Below are 24,204 nucleotides of genomic sequence, written 5' to 3'. Positions count from 1 at the left end.
TTAATACTCTTTTTGGGGAGTCCAGTCAGAAGACACTTACAGTAGTCAAATCTACTTGAGATAAAAGCATGGATAAGATTTTCCTGGTCTGCTTCAGACATACAAGACTTGACTCTAGATGTGTTTTTCAGATGGTAGAAGCAGTTTTTGTGATTGATTTGATATGATTGTTGAAAGTCAGGTCGGAATCAATCATCTTTGGTTTTTAAAGATAGCGAGTCCAGGTGTTTACTAACAGCAATTCTCTTTTCTTTATTGCCAAAAACAATTGTCTCATTTTTGTTGTGATTTAGTTGAAGAAAATTTTAGCTCATCCAGTCATTTATCAGATTTAGACAGTGGCACAATACCTCAATTGAACTCTAGTCATCTGGAGACACTGCTAAATATAACTGTGTGTAATCTGCATAGCTATGGTAGTCAAAATTAAAGTTTTGAAGAATTTGACCTAAGGGTAGCATATACAAGCTGAACAGGAGAGGTCCAAGAACTGACCCTTGAGGGACCCCATAGCTCATTGCCATTCGCTGAGACCGAGCACCTCCAATAGTCACAAAGTAGCTCCTTTCCACTTGGTAGGACCTAAACCATTTAAGGACCATTACATTTTGTTCCAGATAGTACATAGTGGGTTTTTTTTTTTAAATTGAATATATCAGGACGGCACGGTGACGCAGCTAGAAAGCGTTGGCCTCGCATTTCTGAGGACCTTGCTTCAATCTGAGCCCTTTCTGTGTAGAGTTTGCATGTTCTCTCCGTGCATTTTCTCTCCCAGAAACATGCAACGTTAATTGGACACTCTAAATTGCCCCTACGTGTAAATGTGAGTATGAATGAGCTTGTCTCGATGTGCCCTGCAATCAGTTCAGGGTGTACCCCGCCTCTTGCCCGTTGACAGCTGGGATAGGCTACAACACTCCCGCGACTCTCGTAAGGATAAGTGGCTAAGAAAATGGATGGATGAAAATATCAGCTACTTTCGTTTTACCCCAAAAATATTCTACAAGGTCACTTTAACTTCAACACAAATTAATTTAAAATTAGTTCAATGCTTGGATGTTTGTTTCGGTATCACTTTCAGGTACTTTACATAAAGCTGTAAATGGTGAAAGAATAGTACCTAAGATACTTTACTTTTACTAAAGCAATATGATACAAGGAAACTTTAACTTCTACTAAAGTTATTTTTAAAATTCCTGGGAAATTTAAAAAAATCTCACTTTCAGGTATATTAAATTATTATTATTAAACTGTTAATGGTGAACAAAGCCTTTGTATATGTGTCAATGTGCTCACCTAGGGTATGTAGATTTGTAGATATGTGTTATATGCGAGTCACAGGTTCAGCACAATGTGTTGGACGGGGAATCTCACTAATGAGCCCGTTTTGCATGCAGAAACACACACACACACACACACACCACACACACACACACACACGCACGCATGCACGCATGCACGCACACAAACCTGGTCGGAGGAACTGTTCGACCAACCCACCGTTACTCACAAATTATGGGAGGCAGCCGCTGTCAGCAGCCTCTGTCCTCGCCACCACAGATAAGAAGATGAAAACAACCACTTTTGTTTTACCACTTCATCATGGATTTTGTGTGAATGAAGAGGTTTCTTGAAAAAAAAATACCTAATCAAACAAATACGTATAAATGGGTGATAGTCAGGAAAAGTAGGCCAAGGTGGGAAGCAGCAGTGGAGAGCAGAAAAGGAGTGTTCAAAAAGCGATGGAAATTCAAAGTCTGAATTGAATGTTCTGGAATAAAGTACTCAGAGAGTCGTGACCTCCAGCTGAGGCAGAAAATTTGGCACAGTAATAACGGGATCTTGTAAGTATTTGCAATTTCAAAATGTTAACCCTAGAAAATGATTGCACTTTCTGAGAAATTTTTAAACAGATGCCCTTCTTTTTTTCTTTAACTATAACTCTTCCATATGTTACCATTGCCATTCCTTGCGTATTACCTGGGATATTTAATATGGTTCTAATGCCTTATAGTATATAGGTGTGCTAACAAATACTGTTTGCCTCCTTGGCTATGGAGTGCTAAGAACTACTGTTTAGAACTACTAAGCACATTACAATCAGATCAATGAGATTTACATTTTAGATTTTAAGCATCAAATAAAACAGATAAAGTGAAACCTCAGTTAACAAATGGCCCAGTTCACAACCAAGTGGATTTGCAAAAAAGATAATTTCTAACAAATGTTGCTGTGGTTGACAAACTCCAGTTCAGTTCGGGAACAGTAACAACGTCCATGTGCAATGCTCAACTCTGCTTTCTCTCTCATAACATCAACATTATTTGCTACTTCGCCACATTCATCATGTGATTTTTTTTTTGTGCCTTCAATTAGCCGCCAGTAGGGATTCCAAGAAAATTAAAAGTGGAAGCGATTACTGTATTATTAAGAAGCCTTAATGCATTTTTTTTTTTTAAAAACAAGAACAGCAGAACACCCGTGTGTGAAACTAGTATAAATTTCGATTTTTCTGATCTCACTGTACACCGAATATATATTTCTACATCTTTATTTCTAGATCAATATTTACTTATACAGTATATCTATAATTATGTTCAACTATAAATCTCTAAAATCAAGGCTGGTTGGTGTTGCAACTGATGAATTACATTTGTAACAAATTCATTTGAATTCAGAACAAATTTATCACAGAAACTCCTGTATTACTGTAATAATCTTTTGTTGTGTTTTGATACAGTTTAATTTTATTTTTAGTATATGGTGTGGGCCATTCTCCAAAGATATTCCAGGCTGCAAATTGCCTCCTGGACAGACTTTGGATACCCCTAGTAAGAGAAGGTGAAGGGGGAAGGGTGTTGAGAGAGAGAGAGAGAAGGGTGTTGAGAGAGAGAGAGAGAGAGAGAGAGAGAGAGAGAAGGGTGTTGAGAGAGAGAGAGAGAGAGAGAGAGAGAGAGAGATAGAGAGAGAGAGAGATAGAGAGAGAGAGAGATAGAGAGAGAGAGAGAGCTCTCTCTCTCTCTCTGAGAGAGAGAGAGAGATAGAGAGAGAGAGAGAGAGAGAGAGGAGAGAGAGAGAGAGAGCTCTAACAGGTGTGTCTCCAGACATGCAGCAGTCCAGTGCCACAGTGGACAACTGCTGCATCAAATTTGCTGTTTTGGACCTACTAGGAAAAAAATTGTTTTTTATTTTATTCTTGGGGCTTCACCGACTTTGACGTCATCCTGGTCCCACCATCCCTCTTTTACCTGGACCCACACCCACACAAACACACGCACACATACGCAAAGATTCAGCGCTAATTGGGATCCTCTCGAGTGCCACGTTTGGTACTGAAGAAAGGACTGATGGCACAGGATTTGTCATCTTAAATATACTTTGGGATTCATAAGGAGCGACGGTGAGCAGCTTTATACTTTTCCCCTGACTCAGTAGTGCAAGTAAATAGATGAAGTTATTCTTCTGAATGATTTCACTCCATTGAATGTGTTTAAACATTCATGCTGTCACTCTCATCACTCGTGTAAAATATATACCGTCTAAGCTGTATGTATGATGGTAGAAGGGATTTGAAGATTTGTCTTATTATTCAATCATTTGAACTGTTTCTTTGCGCAGTTAAATTTAGTTTCTGTTTTTCTCCTTTCAATGCAGCTCTAGATGCAGGAGGAGGAAGTGTTCCAGACCTGTCTCGGAAAGGACAAACATGATGATTGTGTCAAAAAGAAGATTGTTGCTCCAATTTTGTCACATGCTCGAGCGCCATTCTTCATAAAGGCTTCTTGAATGACAGCTGTCTGATTGAGCAACATCTAAGAACAACTTGAAAGTGCACGGCCCCTCCCATTAAAGTGAACTTGGAAGCAGTTATTTCAATCAGTGTCAACTATGATTTGTCTTTTATGTAACTCAATGAAGAGGTAGAAGAAATCCAATCGCAAATGTATCTTTTAAACTGCGCTTTTGGCAGTTTTTTTGCTCGAGCCATATATTTATGATCCTAAACTCCACAGCTGTAAAGCTTCATCTTTCTTCTCTTTCTAATCGCAGTCTTTTGGAATTTTTTTTTTTTTAATCGCTCCTCGACATCATTTTTCTTGGAAGCTTTTCATCTGCTTGTTTCCCTCTGGCTTTCTGCCATTTGGCCCCTCTCATCTCTCCGTACACTTGTCCCACCTATATACTTCCCCCTCTCTTGCTCACATCCTTGTCCACCTTTTCACAACATACTGGTTCCCTGAGAGGCTTCACCCTGGCAGGCACTATTCCAGTCAAGGGGGAGGAGGACTTCCTGACACTGGCTGCTTCACGTCTCAGCCGCCGGAAGCGTGTTATTGGAGCGGCCGTAGGTGTAGCTATGGTTCTAATTCTACTGGTAGCCATTCCACTGCTGGTCCACACGAGCAAAGGGGGAAACACAGCAAGCGAAGGAAGCCATTATGAAATGCTCGAAAGCTGCAGGATGGTCTGCGATGCCTACACCACCTCTCAGCGAGGCCAGGAATTAACAGCCGTGTCTCCGCCACCCCAGGACTACTCTGGGAAGAAGATCAGGTCTGGCATCCGAGGACCACCAGGGATCCCCGGGCCCCCAGGTGCGCGTGGGCCACCTGGGGACCCGGGCAAGCCAGGGCCGCAGGGTCCCCCGGGTCCCGGTCCTGGAGGCTATTCTCCCTCCCTATACACTCCCAAAATTGCCTTTTATGCGGGGCTCCGCAAGCAGCACGAGGGGAGCGAAGTACTGAAATTTGATGATGTGGTAACCAACGTAGGTAACTACTACGAGCCCAGTACTGGCAAGTTCACCTGTCCGCTGCCTGGCATATACTTCTTCACCTACCATGTGCTCATGAGAGGGGGCGATGGCACCAGCATGTGGGCGGACCTGAAGAAGAATGGACTGGTGAGTAAATGCGTGTGGGTATGTGGAAGCAGTACACAATCCAGCCATTTATTCTCCCACTTAATCCTGTTCAGGGTCACAGGGAAGGCAGAGCCTACCCCAGCTGATTGAGTGTGAGAGGTAGCTAACACCTTGGATTGGTTGCTACTGTTCCGTTGGGGTTGGGGGTTGGGGGGAATACTTGTTCTAATAGGAAAAAAAAATCTGAACCCATTACTTGAAGACCAAGTTACTAACAGAGAGGTCTCAAAGGTAGGGGTGTTGTCTTCCTCTGATGGGATGCTTCAGACCTCCACCTTTCACTATTGTTCTTGAGCAGACAGACTGGCGTCACTTTTGTGTGTTCGAATCATACAAAGTTAAGATTCACTATTGAAGGTGCAAAAAACACAATGGAACCAGATTTACAATATTAAATAGGAAAATAAAGACAGAAAACTGTCACACCGCGAATCTCCCATCACTGTGCTAAAATGATTGCATTGTTGCATGTACAAAGTCAGCCATGTGCACAGCGACATTATCGGTGAGCCAATAGAAGATGGTTAACTGTATGTACTACTGACTCATGTTCACCAACAGCAGTGAACTCCTCACATTCAGAGCAAACTCCAATTAGCAGGTGGACGAATGACAGATGAGAAATGAAAGGGGAATTTTTCTCCTCGTTAAAGGGGAATTCATAGTCTGAAGTCACCTGCCTGCCATCTTTATTTGCATTTCCACGTGCGCTGTGCCTAAATGACAAGTGGCAGAACGCAGCCGCCACCAAAAGGAAGTCTAATTAGAGTGGCTCGCAAAGCCAGTTTGATTATCGCCTAAACAGAAGTTCAAAAGAGCACCAGAGGAATGTCCATCACGACACGGTCCAGTCAGTTGACACCTCAGCTAAATTAATAATGAATGCAAAATTGACAGTCCACTCATCCACTGCATTCCCCAGACACTAATTAAGAATAGAGGAGATGTGGGGCAGTGGGTGTTTGGGGTGTGAGAGAGGAGAAAAGGGAGGATATATCACTATTCACGACAACGTCATTTTGGACTCCAAATTCAGGAAAGCTTCTTTTCTCCCACACATTTGTCATGCATGCACATCTAGTAAATTCTCACTCAGAAATCAAACAAGTAATGATTCAAATGTGCGCTAACAACTATACGCTCATCCATACTGCTCTTGTGATTCTGATTATTGCAGTTATATTAACAACTCCTTACCGTTATTTTGAAAGGAAATTCACTTGAGCACACAAGCAAGTATACATCAAATGGCCTGTCTGATGTCCTGTATTTTTATTCAAGTCAGTTTTGCCTACTAAATAATTAAAACATTAAAATATATCCTCTGAATGCCTACTTCACTTTCCTTCTGTAAATCATCCCACCCCATTTGTTCATTGATTCTCCATTAATTATATTTTCATTCAACTCAATTATTTAAGCGCACTGAGGCCCATCTGACACCCGTCAGGTGACCTCTTTAAACAGTTCCGTTAATAGAACGCTTGCCTAACTGGGCTTGACAGAAGGCCAGCAGCTGGTGGGGAAGAAAGAGGAGTGTGAGATGCAGTCAAAATTGCAGAACATTTGATCATATGTGGAGCGAGCAAAGTGGGCAGTCAGCCTGGGGGTTGTGGCTTGGGTTTACAAACTATATTAGGCATGTTGCATTGCAGAATGGAGATTTAAAAGACCTGTGTTCTGTCATGGTTTTTATTTATTTACTGCAAAAGGTGCTCAGATTTTACTTTTTACCTGTACACCCTGAAGCAAAGAAAAATCCCCCCTCCTTCTGTTTGCAACCTTCATAGCATGACAGAAACACATATCAGGCTGCGTGAGAATCAATGAAACATAAGTACCTCGACATGACAGGGACAAGCTGAGATGTCCGCTTGGAGTATATGAAAGGGAAGGAAACAGAAGACAAGTGAGTTGACGGGTATATGGGGATGTGATGCAAAAGAAGATGGATGACTACATGGAGGTCTGGAGACAGTTGGCTGCCAGACGAGGCATCGGGGAGGCTGGCAACGAAGGCCAGGACGGGATGACCAATGGACACACGCCTGGCACGTCTCGGCTTGACAAGTCATCAAGGTCGGCTGCAAGAACACAGAAATCTCGAAAGGAAAATTAAAATCTGTGTCCCATTGAGCTCCATTGGATAATTTTCCATTGTCCAAACCACTGCCATTACAAAACATTACTGACTGCACAGGTAATGTTTTTCTTTTCTATCTCTACTGTGGTCATAATCGTCCATGCATAGATTTTTTTTTCTCTAGCCTGTGAATCATCAACGTATCCCAAATTCTCTCATAATGACACCCACTGTGTGTAAGTGGCTCATGTGCACACAACCACCCAAGAAATGCAACTTATTCAAGTCTGAGGCTTGCTGTAATTCCTGGAGTGTGGAGTTTTCCTGAGATACATAAATGCCATAAAAATCCCAGTTCCCAGCAAACCCTCATCATACGTTTGGACTGCACAGCTTGGACTATTGGCATCTTCCCCCACCATCGGTGAAGCGGCAACACAGAAACCCGAGTATCCAAGACATGCACCCGCTAATTGGAAGTTCTTGACCTCATACATCAACTTGGGCTTCTTCTCTGCCAGTGTGGTGACATTCCACATTCCTTGAACCACCTTCTGTAGCTGGGGATTGGACCGCCGAGCTAAATGCCTTTGGCCACCGCCCGGCTCACACTCCATCTAACCCCTCGGACCTCTCCACATGCAGGGTGAGCACATGGAAAGGGGGACCCATATACTCACTAACACTGTATGGATGTTTAGTACTTGGACACCACTTCACACTTTTTTGCTAAATAGTCTTCTTATAAAATTGGCATTCATTGTCATTCACCCATCCATCCATTTTCTTAGCTGCTTATCCTCACAAGGGTCACGGAAGTGCTGGAGCCTATCCCAGCTGTGAACGGGTAGGACGCAAGGTACACCCTGAACTGGTTGCCAACCAATTGCAGGGCAAAGAGAGACAGACAACAGTTGCACTCACAATCACACTAAGGGGCAATTTAGAGTGTCCAATTAATGTTGCATGTTTTTGGGATGTGGGAGGAAACCGGAGTGCCCGGAGAAAAACCCACGCAGGCACGGGGAGAACATGAAAACTCCACACAAGCGAGTTCAGGAGTGAACCGGGGTCAACGCTTTCCAGCTACGTCACCGTGCTGCCCATTGTCATTCTTTCAGAAAAAAAAAGTCAGATATGGCCAAAGTTCATGACATTGGTCTATGGTAAAACATTGCTCATGCTATGCTATGGAAGTGGCTGGACGTGAGATGCTTTGCACACACTTAACCAGAAAGCGCGGGGGAGGGGGGTGCAGCGAGGTGACTCCTGGCCAATTTTTTTACATTACATATCAGTTTTACAGAGCTTACGGCCATGCTACCCCGAGAACGTCAGATCTCGGAAGCTAAGCGGGTTTGGCCCTGGTTATTACTTGTATGGGAGACTGCCTGGGAATACCAGGTGCTGTAAGCTTCTCTCCCTGGCTAAATGCAGAAGGGTTGTGTAAGGAAGGGCACCCGGCGTAAAACTGTGCCAAACAAATATGGGTTCATCTAAGATGACACGCTGTGGTGACCCCAAACGGGACAAGCTGAAAGGAAAAGAAGAACGCATACCTGTTTTACAGCACAGACTGGAAGTCTCAGGCACTTTACCTATTTTTTTAAATAAAATTCTACAAACCTTTGTTTATTAAGTGTTTTGATTTGAGTTGATGGATGTCTTCTGTTCTATGTTATTACAAGAACATGAGTGAAAATGGTGAGGAGGCGACACAAACGCTTGATAAAAAAAAAAAAAAATCTGAATTCCAGTGCTGTGAAAAATTATTGGCCTCCTATGAAAATTTTTGCATAGTTTCCCCCCATTAATGTGTAATATCATCCAACAAATATAAATTGCAGATATGAACTAAAGTAAGCATAAAATGCTGTTTTTTAATCTGGAGTTTATTCATTAAGGGCAAAAAAACTTAAAATTAAAATGTTCTTTGTGAATGGTCAATGTTAGGGTTAGGGTTTTATGAATAGATTTTTACAGGAAGCTATCAAGTGTGTCAGTGTCCAGACACAGACAAATAACTCAGAGCAATGCCCCCCCCCTTACCCAACCCATTTATTATCAATAATTTTGGCGCACAAAATGTTACTTAGTTCTCATGAGGACACTGTGTGTAACACATGAGGTTGTTAACGTGCTGCTTACATTTTAGGAGGGTGTGCTGCCTGCTGCAGGGCTTCCGTGGGATTCTCATAGATCCGCTACCTATTACATTCCCAAAATCCTCACTCTGTGAGCCCAACATGCTCACACCTCAATCTAACTTTCACAAATCATCGCGGCCAGTCGGGGGTTTAGGGCCTGGGGATTTGTGATTGAAGAGCATGGGCCTTGGTTCAGTAGCTTCCATGTTGATGACACGACACAATCAACCTGCAAAGGCAATTATTTTGACAATGTTGTTGTCAACCTATCATTTTGCTTTAGTAGCTTTGGTGACAGGTCCACATGTTGTATTTATGTTATTCAAGGATTTTGACAGGAATTTTACATTTCCTCTTTCTCCCTGAGAAAATACTAGAATATTCTCAAGAGGGCAGCAGTAAGCGCAAAGAAAAATTTTCCTCTGGCAACAGGTGACTTTTTTTTTTTTTTTTTTGTCAAAGGCATTTTGTTGTGAAGCTGACAGCAGCTTCAAGTTGTTGTTTTTTGTTTTTCATGAATTTGGGAGTGGCTAGTTGTTTGAGCAAGGACAATCATCTGACAAATTGTATTTAAAATAACAATTCCTATCAATGTACCTTCCTTTACTATCAGGCCCCAGACAGGGTGCACCTGTGTGCGAAAATCTAAATTTTGGCCCATGAAGTCGCTGAGGCTCTGTACTAGATAGTTGTGTTAGCCAAGTTTTCTAGAAGGGTTAAGCGTTAGAGAGGCTAAAGGCTAAAGACATTGGACATTGATACAATAGTATAATTTGATTTTAGCTAGGGAACACAAAAGTCATACTATTGAATTTATGATACTGATGACATTGCAGATGAATAGTCCTGATTCCCCTTTCAGTCTTTGACAGTTTTCTCACCTGCCATCGCTATTTTTAAAGGTCAAGTAGTGTTACAATATCATCACTCACTGCTCCAAGTAGGCACTTTCCTAATACAGGTGAAATCTAATTAGGCCTAAAGTAAGGTTCAAGATCATCTCATAAGAGAGGAAACATCAGCCTTGTTCCACATAAATTTCATTATCGCTCCTCCCATACTGTGCACCTACAGTACATGGCCAAGACAATCCTGCTGTCCGTTAGGAATCATGGCACTGAATGGCAGGTAATAGCAATCTGGGATATGGCTGCACGCAATAGACACTTGTAGTAATATGGAGGCTCCCACTGGAGGACGATCTTCTCAATAAATATTCAATTTGCGCGCGCGCGCGCGCGCACACACACACACACACACACACACACACACACAACACACACACACACCACACACACACACACACACACACACACAGTAAACTGCAACCCTTCCCTGACCATCTTCCTATGTGCTATAGTCCCTTAGGTAAGTTTAACAGCTACTTTTCTATTGTCTCCGCTCTAAGAGGTCAGTATATCACAGTGAATGAATCCTGTCAGTTTTATTACCCGAGGAGCACAGCGCCACAGATGAAAACAAGACTTCATATAGCCCTCCATCTCTCTGGTCTCACAAAATAGCCTTGCTTGATCAGTCCGTGACTCTGGACGCCCCCGCTCTTTTCCCGGACCCTTGTTCTTTTTTATTCTTTCTTTTAAATGCTTTCTTTCTTTTAACTCAGTCTTTCTGTGTATTCAAAATGACGACATAGCTGCCCCCTCTTCCTACTCCTCACATGCGCTGACTGCTCCCAGTTGGGTTTATTGGCGACCCTATAAAGAAAGGGCTACCTGTAGGTGGAAACTGCCGATGGCAAGCCTTAGGGGTTCCTGCTGCACGGTTTGTACGCCAACTCCTAGTTTGAGGTTGATCCTGTATCCATCCATATCAAACTCCTCCGTTGGGTTCCTGTCTTAATGCCACCATGACACTCTGCCTGTGTAGTGTATTAATCGATGACTTGTGTTATTGCCACACAGCCAACAACTCAAGCTCAAAGCATCAATTCATTTCTTGCATATTAGTGAAAAAGATTTTTTTTTTTTCGGGACGTGAAGAATTCACACACTTTTAAGTGATGAGAATCTGCCACGGCCTGATGGGGTGAAAGCGTGTTCCTGTCTGCTGCCGCTTGGCCAAAATAATGAGCAGGATGACATATGCCTGACGTTGATAACAAGTCACCACCGCAGCATCGCTGTCAGCTGCAGCCAAAATGCAAATGTGATATTGGCTCTTACAAAACAAGTCAAGCACAACAACAATCTAACCTTTATACACGAGTGAGTAAATGCCTTGGTTGAGGAATTCCTAATAATCATATTGACTATTTAAACACCTACACTCTCCTGAATTACATCAGCTTTTTTTTTTTTTTAAATACAACGCCGCACATTACTGAATGTGAGCAAGAAGAAACGAGCTTTGCCTTAAATGACCACTGAATTAATAAAGCAGTTAGGCTATACTGTATTTTACACATTTCACCTTTCTTATTCATAAGGACAACTTAAAGGGGAGCTTGCAATTTTAAAACTGTGAACAAAATTTGAATGCAGTCTCACTTAATTAATTTTCATTTTTTGGATGTGGATATTCTGCCATAGTTTAAGCAATCCTACTGATGCCCAAGGCAATAGTGGATGAGTGCACAACAAATAATTGACACCTCGTTCATCATGTTTTCTCCTTCTGAGTGGTTGTCTGTTCTCTGGAATGGTGTTTTTTAACAAATCAAATTAGAGGTACAAGATGGGGCAAGGTGGAACAGTGGAGCAGTTGGCAATAGTGTTGATCTCACAGTTCTGAGGTCCGGGGCTCAATACCAGCCCTGCCTGTGTTGCATTTGCATGTTCTCCCTGTGCCTGAGGGTTTTCTCCAGGCACTCTAGTTTCCTCCCACATCCCAAAAACATGCATTGATTGGAGACTTAAAATTTCCCCTAGGTATGATTCTGAGGGCAACTGTTGTCTGTCTCCAAGTACCCTGTGATTGGCTAGCAGCCAGTTCAGGGTGCACCCTGCCTCCTGCCTCGAGCAACCCCTGTGAGGATAAGCAGCTCAGAAAAATGGATGGATGGAAGATAGGGCCATCTTTTTTTTTTAACAGATCATTTCACTTATACAGTACTGTCAGGGAAACTCGGAAAGTTTTAACAAAAATCACAAACGTGATTTTTAAATTTTATTTATTTCTTTTGCAAAGCACCTCTTTGAAGTTTGCCAAGCAATGTAATATATTTCCTTGTGTTCAACACACTGCAGTTGGGAACCTTTACTGAACTAGCCCTGTACAAGAAAAAAGAAGAACATTTTAAGACTCAGCATTATGTCGTTGACCAAAAGCACAAATTATAATTATTTCTTCATACCATTATTTCAATGGCTGACAGGGAAGAGCAAGTGGCAAGGATACATACAGGATTGTAGCCGTCATAGAATGGATAATCAAAGGAAAGTTTGAAGAACCGTTCAGCCACTAGGGATCCTGACTTTCTCCAATCAATGTGGCTTTAGAAGGGACAAAAATGAAGTGGACTCATATAGAGAGCTCTTTACCTACACGATGCGGTGCCCAAAATGCTTGACATATCCTCACATTCATGCATTCATACACCAATGATTGAAGGAAAGGATTGTACATTTGAATGACAATAAAATGGGGAGCGTATATATTTACTTACAATAATTGAGACTCTGCTGCTGCACGATTGACTGTTTGCAAATTGATGCACGCTTGTGGGGGAGAAAGGCTCCAAATGACGGGTGGTTTGGTTGCAGATCATATTCCGCAGCTGTCATGCAGACATGTACAGCTTGTCTGGGTGGTGACAGAGATTGACTGCTCCCTATGCAGATGGAAAGTGAGCCAGACACAAGGCCACTGATAGCTGCTGGGTCCTGCGACCGTGGCTGCTACGGCACAAGTATTGAACTGTCAACATGGGCGGGTTTAATACAAACACATTTGAACTGGTTGTGAAGAGTGCAAAATAAAGCAGTCATTTATTCATTTTTAACATTCAAATTTCCAGATAGGGGCAAGTGGTGTTCCCATGAGCAAAGATTTAAATCCTGAACAATTTGAAACATTGTGCTTTGGCCATGTTATAGGTCTGATGAAAAGGGAAAGAAAATTGATTGAACCAAAATGATATTGTTATACATTTTTCTGTGAAATTCTTCCACCCATCCATTTTCCAAGCTGCTTATGCGGGAGTGCCAAAACCTATTCCACCTAAGTTTGGGTGGAAGGCAGACTACACCATGGTGCCAATGTGAGCCCTGTGACAGCCAGTTTGGGTGTAGGGTGGACGTTCCTTGGAGCACACCTATAGAGTGGTTTGAGGAAAGCCAACAAAAACTGATGAAAATATAAACTCCATCTATTTTCACACAGGAATGATTGAAATTGAAAAAGAAAAACTGAGTGTTTTAAAATGACCTGCAATGAGCACTCCTCTTGATGGATGGATAAAATTACATTAAATTGAAAAAGAAATTCTTTGTTAAAGTCCTTCAGTACTACTGTATTACCCCCAAATAAAAGATCATGGGGATTTTAGTTTGGTACATTCCCATTTATTTCTGAACATATGCAAAAAAAAAAAATGTATATGGAGATTATACTTGTCCAAATGTGCTGCACTGGGTGTTTACATATCCATTTGTTGACAGGTTGAAACACTGTGAAACCAAACCTATTTCCTGGTTAGTCTATGAGTTTTTGCATTGTTTGTTAGCATGAAGCTAAAAAAGACTTATCTAAATCAAAGCTACTTGGTGGCTTTAAATACATGTTGAATTGTCTTTGTTTCATGTTGAGTTTGACAGTAAGCTTCAAGTGGGAGTAGTGATAAAGAGCTTGAAGTTTTTTTATTTTTTTTTGAAGAATTGTTCCTCTGCCAAACTGATGTTTATTGTGATGGTAGTTGAGTTCACTGCAACTACTGAGCGATGGTATGCCAAATGTTTTACTTGCAAGCCAAAGCGAAAACATCAGTTGAATGTTGGCTCGCATCTCAAAAAACTTGCCAGTCGCATCACGCACATCTAAACGCATCATTGTATTTGGGGATTCTTTCTGAGGTAGCCCGCACACCGCACTTGGGAATTGTTGAATTATGCCCATGACTTGTATCTTGGAAAAGAGTATTTCTGTTGTTAACCAGCTACTGCACTAATATAGAAATCCTGTTTCCCCTCAATCTAGGCATGTGTACTTAAAGATCAAGAACGCGTAAACCCAATTAAATGTGCTAGCAAACAAGTAAAGATCCAGTGCCTCTGGGTCAATAAGTCCCAGCTCGCACACGGCATGCAAATGGGAAGCTGTCTGGCTTCGGCACCGACCACTCAATATCACGCATATCGAGCTGGACTATAGAATCATAAGCAACAGGTCAATAGCCACTGTAGAAAGTGATGCTGCTTCTCTCCTAAACGCATAGTCACCAGCGATGTTGCTTATCTCCAAATCCCATTTAGATCCCCCATCCCGAACCTCTACCACAATGAATCAATATAAGGAAGAGTGGCTGTGTGTCAGTCCAGATCTGGGGGTCATGGGTCACTGTGCTATCCATCTGTTAGACTGCCATGACTGTTGATCCCAAACTTTCTTATGAGCGTGTCAGATGAGAGTGCTTAATAATGAAACGTGACCAAAAAGGTGACAGAAGACTGACACGCGATTCATTTAAAAAGCCGCTGAATGCTCAGGGCTATTGAAAAAGTCATGAATTCATTTGCAAGTGTTCTCAGTTCCAGCTGTCATCTAATTGTTAATGCACTTGTCCTTTCCGGGTGACAGGTAAGAGCCAGCGCCATCGCTCAGGACGCCGATCAGAATTACGACTACGCGTCCAACAGTGTGATCTTGCATTTGGACGTGGGCGATGAGGTGTGCGTGCAGCTGGACGGCGGCAAGGTCCACGGGGGCAACACAAACAAGTATAGCACCTTCTCTGGATTCCTCATCTACCCAGACTGACAACAATCACTGGATCAGAACAGTCAACTAGTTTTCAAATAATGTATACGGCGTACACTCAAACAAGACTTCATACACGGAAGGCACACAACACATGCATGGAGCTCAATGCACACACCTGAATGCATGCAAGCACACACACTCGGGTCAACGTTAACATAATCAATGAGTGGATGGTGAAGGGAAAATTACAATTAAGTTGATTCATATGTGCGACATTTAACAATGTCCTTTGTGTGCACTTTGTGGCCCAAACGTATACAAAATACTCTGTGTTCCATTTGACCTTAACTTGAATATCAAAACAATATTGTTATGCAATAATTATTCCAACTTTAATCACAAGGAAATGGCAAATTATTTTCATCAACATTACTGCTCTCTATTAATGTGTAATTATATTACTAATATTAATATACACACCTGAACAAGCTCTAACACATTAGCTGTATCAAATTTGATTACAGTATAATCCAGTACTCAGTTGTGATTGGCATTGTCAGAAATGTGTTAATTTCCTCATTTTATTGTGGTTGTATTATTCTATGTTGTGGCCTCTCATAAGGCACAGGGCAAATGCATGTTTATTGAATTCATGCATTTTGGACAGAGTCAATCAAAATTGAGTGCAGTAATATTTGTAAAGGCAAAGTATTGTATTGACCTCATTGTACAAGTGTACCTTATGCTGTATACTGTGAGTTTGTCTCTCCTCATGTTTACAGGGAAACTTGAACCGTTGTATTTTACAAGCCAAAAATATTTTCCTTTTACAGTTTCCAAAGGAAAAAAAAAAATCACATTTTATCATTGCAATTTGGCGTGTGGTGACATTTGAGTGTATTATTTACAGTAGTGTTCGTATGTGTGTGTGTGTGTGTGTGTGAATGGATGCAGCATATAGATAAGGACCAGTCGAAGTGACAAATGTCCTTTAACCGAAATTAAATGTTGTACAATACATTATACTGTCATATACAGTATATTTTCTTTTATTATTTCGGAATATAAAATGTCATCTGTCTGCTAAATTATGTTGAAGAGGTGGGTTAAACAATTGCTATTAAATAATATATGCCTACATCAGGTGTATTCTGTGTTATTGCTGAACAGGCATGCACATGCAGGGGTCACAAACATACGATACCACCACACTCTGTCTGACAGCAGAATTCAATATATGGCGTAACACTGAACTTAACAAGGTGAGTCACTGCCTGCCTGTTCAACATGGATTTCCAATACTGTATGTCTTAAGACACTGTCCAAGTCACATACTGTACATTAATATCACTACATTGATCTCAATTTATAACACATCAAGGATTTTGGCGAGAGAGGAAAAAAAAAAACCCATATCTGCCTTTTTAGATAGAACCCGGTCACAAACAACTGTGCAAATGGTAAATGAGGTCTGAGAATTTAGGGGATTGCTGTTTATCCATCCATCCATCCATCTTCTTTGTCACTTATCCTCACAAGGGTCGCGGGGAGTGCTGGAGCCTATCCCAGCTGTAAAGGGGCAGGAGGCAAGGTACACCCTCAATTGGTTGCCAGCCAATCGCAGGGTACATGGAGACAAACAGCCCCACTCGCAATCACACCTAGGGGTAATTTAGAGTGTCCAACTAATGTTGCATGTTTTTGGGATGTGGGAGGAAACCGGAGTGCCCGGAGAAAACCCACACAGGTACGGGGAGAACATACAAACTCCACACAGGCAGGGCCGGGATTGAACCAAGGACCTCAGAACTGTGAGGCCAATAATGCTCAGTTTTCATTGACAGTGCACTTATATAAGAATGTTTATTATTTTGTTGTTTAGGGTGTAGAGCTGAACTTTATCAGACTTATTTATTGTAACTTAACCCTAAAGCACAAAAGATACATCCGCCAATACACAGCGAATGACGTACATCTGTAAACTTTATACAAAATAATAACCCTGCTACAATGATGACAGAGATGTGACAAAGTCGCTGCTTTGCAAGTCAAAAGACTCAATTAAAGATAAAATGTACTTTTGACCTGGTATAAAATAATTTTTTTTGCTTGGTTGAAGAGCAATGAATGAATGAAGGAAATACATTTGAAGGGACTTAGCACTGTGACCAAATGTTTGCCTATTTATAACAAGATGTTAGTTTTGTTAATCTGCTACATTTTCATGACTGAGTAATTTTGACAAGCTAGAACACGAGTCAAGAGTATACATAGAGGAATTTGTTTATATACACGTTGTATCCTTTTATGAACAGTTGACAGCACTGATCAATTGACTGACTGGTTCAAATAATTTGCTATTGACATTTCGATTTTCAGAGCTAAGGTTAAGGCCAACATAAATGCCCGGCGGAAATAAAGTTTAATGAAGAGACCACATATAGACATGAGTGGAGAGCGACGGTGCACGTCATCGATAATGGCTGATTTGTGCTGACAGCCCATTTGATTATTAATGAAAGGAATAACATTATACGAGGGCTGATGCTATCCTGGACCCGTAAGTACACGATCAGGATGTTTTTACCTGTGAGCACAGAGATCATGTGGACGTCCGCAGCGGGGACCGCTCAGTCGCTGTTAAAGCGGGGTTCAAAGTTCATCCGAGCGGCAGAGGCGCTCCGGCCGCAGCCCATTAGTGATGTCCCAGTCTGATGCGCCGCCGCGTGGATCTCACACGCACAAATAAGAGGATTAAAATAATCAATACTCTAAGACCGATTTCTATCGACCCAGGGCGCGCGCACGAACACACGCATCAAGTCATTAGGGCCCAACCTACAACACGTTTACAAGCACGCAACGCGAGAGCTGCTTGGTGTGAGAGAGGCAATAATCGTAGTTGCTTGCGCAAGAAAAGGTCACTAAGCCACCAAAACGTTTTTTTAAACTGCTCTATCATGCAAAATATTCACAATGCGACTACACTCGAGGACAACTCTCATTCTGACAATCGCTTGCTGATTACTGACGTGCGTTCCGACTGCAGTTATGCACCATCGTCAAGCAACAAAAAGCATTTGGAAAAAAAAACACGTTTCTTGTAACAAAGAAACAATTAAACGCTAGTATCGTAGTCACATTTCATTTAAAATTTTGTTTTTGCTATTAATCGCTGCCCGTGCAATATATGCGCAAAACTTGAAGGCTTACCACCTGACCTACGTAAAAGCTGCAGAACAGCAACACTGCCCTCTTGTGTCAGAGGACCACAATTACAGAGATGCTTGATATAGTATTTGAATTTGTTGAAACAAAATAATGCAGCCATAACCAAAATAGTATTTGAGGAGACTTTTATTCAAATGCAAATCAAATGGTCGACTTTAAAAGTATGGGAAACATTTGGAAGGTGTTCCAGCTCTGGATATTGCTTTTATTTGACTTAGTGGTTTACCGCAATGTCAAACCATGCCAGTGTTCTTGAGCCAGTCTTTGCCAATATTACAGTAGAGCAAACCATTACTGTGTATGAATGCTTGTATAAATATTAAATCCCATTCGAAATTGAGAGCCTTTTAGCAATATGTATTACACCATCACCAGTGAAAATTCTCAGGTTATATGAATCCTGGATTGTGTCAATGCAAGATTTCAGACTCTTAAATGAACGCTTTCACAGTGGTCATGTACAGTATATGATTAGAATGGGCCGAAGTAGCTAGGATATCATCTTGAGACAAATCAAATCCATGGGAAAGAGCTTGTGGGGATGTACAAAGCCAACTGCAAAAAGGACACGTGACAGGGTAAAAGAGTAAATGGGTGGGTGGGGGGTGGAAAAAAAAAAAGGATCCTTTTGTCTTCAGCCGTTCATGACCATCCTGACCAGTTCTGTGTGGAGAGATGAGAGAGAAAATGTGTCAGAAGTGCCTGTGTACGTGCTTCCCCATTCTGATACCGCAACAAAAAGAAGAGAAGGCGTTCGAGAAGATTTTGAAGGCCAGAAAAAGGTGAGGTAATCGTCTATCTCCTATTCAGCCAAAGCATTTGGCTGTGACTACGATCCAACAAGAGCTGGTTAGAGAAGCCATCTGCGCAGAGTGCTTTCCTCTAGCCGAGATGCAGAGAGAAGGGACAAGCTCAAGGGAGCGGCCAGCTACAAATTCAGCTTTCGTCAGCACAGAGGAGAAAACAATTAGCGCAAGTGCAACTCTTTGCAGTTGTCTGGTTAGTAGAAAAAGGGGGTACTGGTCCATTTTCCCAAAGACATACTCCAGAAGCTGACACATATAGGGGAAAGCTAACTGCCTACTTGAGTGTTTCTGTGAAAAGAGCAACGCCTACAGTATAAAACACCAACAGAGAAGAAAAGCTCTTTAAGCGCACCGCTGACATGCAAATAAAGGAGTTGCCATGTGATCTCCGCAGCCACGATGAGCTGAAAGTGGCAACAGGCTTTCCCTAAATGACACGGGCCACTTCCTTGTGTGTCCAACACACCCCCTAAGAAACCTGAAGGGGTGCACAGACACACGCAGGCGGGCATGCTGCAGCCAAGGGCCAAGGCATAGGGCTGCGGGAGGTAACAGAACAACAGGTGGGTCAGACTCTCAGAACTAACAGAGAAGGACCACTAGGCTTTCCCCAGACACCAACGGATTCAATCTACTTGGAACCTACATGTTCTTTCACCATCAACACACTTAAGTGTTAGGGGGCCTATTGTGAGTGGATTATTATTATTAAAAAAGCTAGGAAGAAGGAAAGCCTGGTCGTGCCACCTCGTGGTATACCCAATGCCCGTACCGGCCCTCAGCCTGACATGATGTGGCGCACAAACGCTGTGGAGGAAGAACAATTACACACTTTGAGTGGTCCACATTATACAAGGCCCTGTTAAAGTCTCCACGTACTAGAGGACATGTTAAATATCACACCCCCCTGAACGAAAACATTTACAATGTCAACAACATTACCAACCATAGGCAATTTCAAAAGATCCCATGTGTCAACCCAAGACATAATGCAGAGAATTTGATTACAATAGACACACTGCATTATGGTTTAGGATATCTACTATGTTACACATTTATTGTACCTTAGGGTGAACTCTAGTCCATTTTCACTCTCCAATCTCACCTTCATAATTGATGCAGCCATTGGCATCTTCGTGTCCCGCTAGGAGAGTCTCCACTTCTTCCTCTGTCATTTTCTCACCTGAAAGGCAACAGAAAAGAATTTCACTTGCAACTTAAAGCAACAGGGGAATTTCCTTTCTTGCACTTGTGATACATCTAAAGACATTCATTGATGTGGATTTATGCAGATCATGTTGCCACAATTCTGTCTCTGAGCTCTATAGGCAGTTCCTTAGACCTCATAATTCTCATTTGCCCTGACATGCACTTTAAGCTCTCAGGTCTTACAAACCCACGCCTTACCTAGTGTGGTGAGGACATGACGCAACTCTGCGCCCATTACTGTGCCATTGCCTTCCTTGTCAAAGACGCGAAGTCCCTCGACAAAGTCTTCCATGGAGCCCTGATCTTTATTTTTAGCAATGGTCTGAAGCATGGGCAAGAACCTCTCAAAGTCCAGCATCTTGGTGTTCATCTCTAACAACACAATGAGAATGCATTAGGTTGAGAAAGTCAACTACAAGGTAGCAATCCCTCACTCAATAGCAAAATCCTCAGACCGCAACACTCACCCTCAGGTTTGGGGTTGCCCAGGACTTTGAGGACATCAGCAGTGACAGGGTTCTTTCCCAGGGAGCGCATGACATCCCCACACTGGCTGTAACAGATCATCCCCTCTCCTGTTCTGTCGAACAGCAGGAATGCCTCCTTGAACTCTAAAATAAACACACAAAACATTAACGAATGGAAGCATTTCAAATAAAAAGCTGGACATGCATGGGTTGGAAGTGAAGGAAGGTCAAAAAAAAATGTGAAAATACCGTGATGATAAATGAAAACTAGACTGTAATGAGACTCCTGAAACACAGACTAGAGCAGACTTATTTTGGCATTTAATATTTGCATCTAAAGAGCTGATAGTGCAAAAGAAAAAAATAAGACACTTAAAGCAACATCAAGATCAGGATATGATTAAAGGTTCAACCACAAAGACACTTTCCATGCTTCAATCTTTTGTATGAGGCAACCTTTTAAAACAGCTCCATGAGGCAAAGAAACAAATTTCACATTCAAGATAATGGCACATTTCACACTTGTGACAAAGGGGCTGCTACGTTGCAGCACAAAAAAAAAAAAAAAAAAAAAATGTATTCACACACAAACACATGGTTCTGAAATGGAATTTTCCTTTGAAGGATTAAAATTAGCAGAAAAATTTAAGTGGAAAGAAATGAGAGTATAATGCATTCAGGTAAGTATTAGCTTGCAGATAGCAATGCATGGCCTTTATATAGTGCGAGAAACCATCCATGGACAAAATTGCTGATACGAAAGGAAAAAACAATACCACGGATATTAAACAGGATTTAGAGCAGAACTCAACCCACTTGACAATACATCACTTTGCTCTTCCTGGGTGTTTGTAGTTGTGTTTTCAGTCATTGCCCTTTTGGAATACCCATCACCTGCAACTGAGATTAAGCTTTCTGACACTTGGAAGCACTCTAGAATGCCTTGAGAGTGTCTTGATAGGTGTAATTGCACTGCACACATTCAAGACTTCCTGTCCCACATGTTGCAAAGCAACCCCAGAAGATCACTGAGCCTCCTCTATGTTTTGCAGTAGGGTTAATGTTCTTTTCTCGGTGTGCTTCAATTTTAGTGGTTCCCGTCTTGTCGCTTCAGTTCAAAGGACACCCTTACAGAAGCTGTGTAATTTGTCAATATCTATTTTGGCATGGTCTAGTCTGGCTTTCCTTGTGACTTGCTTTCATCAGTGGGGCCTTCCTTGGTCATCTCCCATTAAGTCCATTTTGGCTCAAACAATGACAGATGCTACGATCTGACACTCCTGCACCTTGACCCTGGAGTTCACTTTTAATTTCTTGCAAGTAGTTCTGGGGTCTCTATTCAGAGCCTTCAATTTGTCATCCAATACCAGAGGTGGGACCAAACCACGTCAATAACCTGTGCAACTGGAGTCACAGCAACAGGCAGCTGTTTTGAGACGCTCATCTCAACTTTACCTTTAACATGCCTGACTATAATTCATGCTTGTCTCCTGATCGAACTCTTGCCTTTTCTTTGTGATTCATGTTCAGTGTGGTACACACCAGGTCACTAAACTACCCATCATTCTCTAACTAGACACATTGACTGATTAAAGTTCGATAATAATTAGAAGACACCTTTGTTAATCATGTCCATATCGTCAAATCTTTTTGACTTTTTTTTTCCCAAGGATACCATCAATCTAGTATAGGCCTCTGATAATTTTCTCATAGGAATCTACAGGCATCACATATTTGCTCTTCTTATCTGTTCGCTTGACATGAATACAATGGTTGGCAAAGATGATTAATTTAATCAGTAGAATACACTTCTGTGACATGCTTTACTTGTCTGGCGTGGACTCAACAAGACTTCTGCCAGAGTTGCTTGTCATCGATAATTTAATGTTTTTTTTTTTTAAGTAATATGAAGCGCCGGTGCACATGTATTGGGTGTTGGTTTAGCTAGTAATCAGACAATTTCCATAACTAAACTTTATTATATTCCACATTATCTGAGAAATATGCACATAGCACATCTAGCAAAATGATTAATAATAATAAATGCTATGTGATCAGACATGCCTTGTTGTCAGGCCCAGGAAAAACCAAGCCCAAGTCAGTCAGTGTTGTGAGTTTTTTTTCCCCCCTGTTCAAAGGAATGCGCCTCTTCCCTTCTGGCATTAGACAACTTTTCCCCAGCACCATATTTGGTAATGTAGGAGTGGAGGAAAGGAGGAGGAGAGTGTAAGAAGGAACAAGGCCTATTATGTCAACGGTGATTAAACATACAGTACATCCCTGCGTGCACCACCAAAAAAGGGGAACCTTTTGAGAATGCCTGTCTTAGAATTGATGATCCGAAGTTTATGGTAACCTGACACAAACCAGGAATACTAAAAGACTCAGCACGATGACTAAGTTTGGCATTGCAGATGCACAACTGACCACATTATATCGATTGGAAATTTACTAATGTTAAACGGACGATGTGGACGACTTGGACGTAGCAGACAGCTCAAAGCATCTCATTCATATCAACGACAAATTTGCCATGGTTTAATATGCAAACCAAACCCTACACAAGCCCAAGTTAGCCAACACAACTCCTCTAAGGCGGCCCCCCTAGAACCGACTTACCATGAATTTGGTCCTGGTTAAACTCAATCTGTGAAATAAAACAAGCAGTTGCAAGTAGAAAGGGATGAAACAGTGGGAAGGAAATAAGAGTAGGAAATTAAATGCGCTTCTACTGTGACGGGAGGACAAAAAGCAGGGTGGATGAGTGACGACAAGGGGCAAAGTGCCATCTGAACCAAGCCACAATGACAGCGTGCACAAAGAAGCGTGGAACAACAACTACAAAAAAAAAAAAAAAAAAAAAATAGCTGTTGAGCACTCACCTTGGATTTGATCTTCCGAGAAGTCAGACTGTTAAAGAGACATTTAGCGAGATAAAAATTCTTTCTTGAACGACGCTAGCAATGTTAGCTCCGATTAACTTATGGTTTGAAACATCCGTCCGCTCATTTAGCTAGCCCTCTTTAATAAATTGAACAGTACAAGATATGTTCCTATGTTGTAATTTTGCGATTGCGAATTTCATATAAACGTACAACCTAACACTAGCTTCCAAAAAGTTGCACTTCCGGTAGCAAGCAACGAGCACAACGACATTTTGAAACGAAAACACTTTCCCAATAGCATTGCATCTATTGCTAAACGACACCCAAATGAATTATAACGAAAGTGTAGTTTTATTTATGTCGAGAGGAAAGAACACTCACCATGTCTGAGACGGCTGAGGTGTGTCCGAGATGTTAACCGAGAAAAGAATGTGACACTGACTACTAGTCAGACTCGGGAGTGACGGCGAAACTCGAAGGGGCGGGGTGAGGATTAAAAAAAAAAAAAAAAAACTTGCTGTTCTACGTAATGACGTCATCTTTACGTCGACATTTTTCGTACGCATAAAAAAAAT

General features: G+C 41.7%; 2 protein-coding genes across 5 annotated transcripts; one reads left to right on the top strand and one right to left on the bottom strand.

The window, feature by feature from the left end:
* The first annotated feature begins 4,351 nt into the window (after positions 1-4,351).
* On the top strand, positions 4,352-15,088 carry c1ql4a (complement component 1, q subcomponent-like 4). The gene is made up of 2 exons (XM_061808031.1): positions 4,352-4,903; positions 14,909-15,088. Exons 1-2 carry the CDS (start codon positions 4,358-4,360, stop codon positions 15,086-15,088), a joined length of 726 nt encoding a protein of 241 aa, XP_061664015.1. The 5' UTR covers positions 4,352-4,357.
* Positions 15,089-18,370: 3,282 nt separating this feature from the next.
* Positions 18,371-24,135, bottom strand: zgc:153867 (uncharacterized protein LOC337226 homolog). 4 transcript variants are annotated; one of them, XM_061828831.1, is made up of 7 exons: positions 24,011-24,135; positions 23,627-23,654; positions 20,745-20,888; positions 20,476-20,649; positions 20,174-20,251; positions 19,816-19,875; positions 18,371-18,925 (listed from the first exon to the last, which is right to left on the bottom strand). In XM_061828831.1, the coding sequence occupies exons 1-6, from the start codon at positions 24,011-24,013 to the stop codon at positions 19,847-19,849; spliced, it is 456 nt and encodes a 151-aa protein (XP_061684815.1). In that variant the 5' UTR covers positions 24,014-24,135; the 3' UTR covers positions 18,371-18,925; positions 19,816-19,846. The 4 variants fall into 4 exon arrangements, with proteins under 4 accessions (XP_061684815.1, XP_061684842.1, XP_061684834.1 ...); XM_061828858.1 differs by having other exon boundaries at positions 19,828-19,875; XM_061828850.1 differs by having other exon boundaries at positions 19,841-19,875.
* Positions 24,136-24,204: the final 69 nt, after the last annotated feature.

The sequence above is a fragment of the Syngnathoides biaculeatus genome, chromosome 2, assembly GCF_019802595.1.
Source record: "Syngnathoides biaculeatus isolate LvHL_M chromosome 2, ASM1980259v1, whole genome shotgun sequence".
Lineage (NCBI taxonomy): Eukaryota > Metazoa > Chordata > Actinopteri > Syngnathiformes > Syngnathidae > Syngnathoides > Syngnathoides biaculeatus.
The sequence above is the reverse complement of the archived record's forward strand: the minus strand, read 5'-3'. Positions and strand labels throughout refer to the sequence as shown.

Coding starts and splice junctions, on each gene's coding strand:
- zgc:153867 (XM_061828831.1), bottom strand. Junction 20,650..20,744: donor GGGCAACCCCAAACCTGAGG/GTGAGTGTTGCG, acceptor TTGTGTTGTTAG/AGATGAACACCAAGATGCTG. Junction 20,252..20,475: donor TCATGTCCTCACCACACTAG/GTAAGGCGTGGG, acceptor GTTGCCTTTCAG/GTGAGAAAATGACAGAGGAA.
- c1ql4a (XM_061808031.1), top strand. CDS start 4,358: ATGGTTCTAATTCTACTGGTAGCCATTCCACTGCTGGTCCACACGAGC. Junction 4,904..14,908: donor ACCTGAAGAAGAATGGACTG/GTGAGTAAATGC, acceptor TCCGGGTGACAG/GTAAGAGCCAGCGCCATCGC.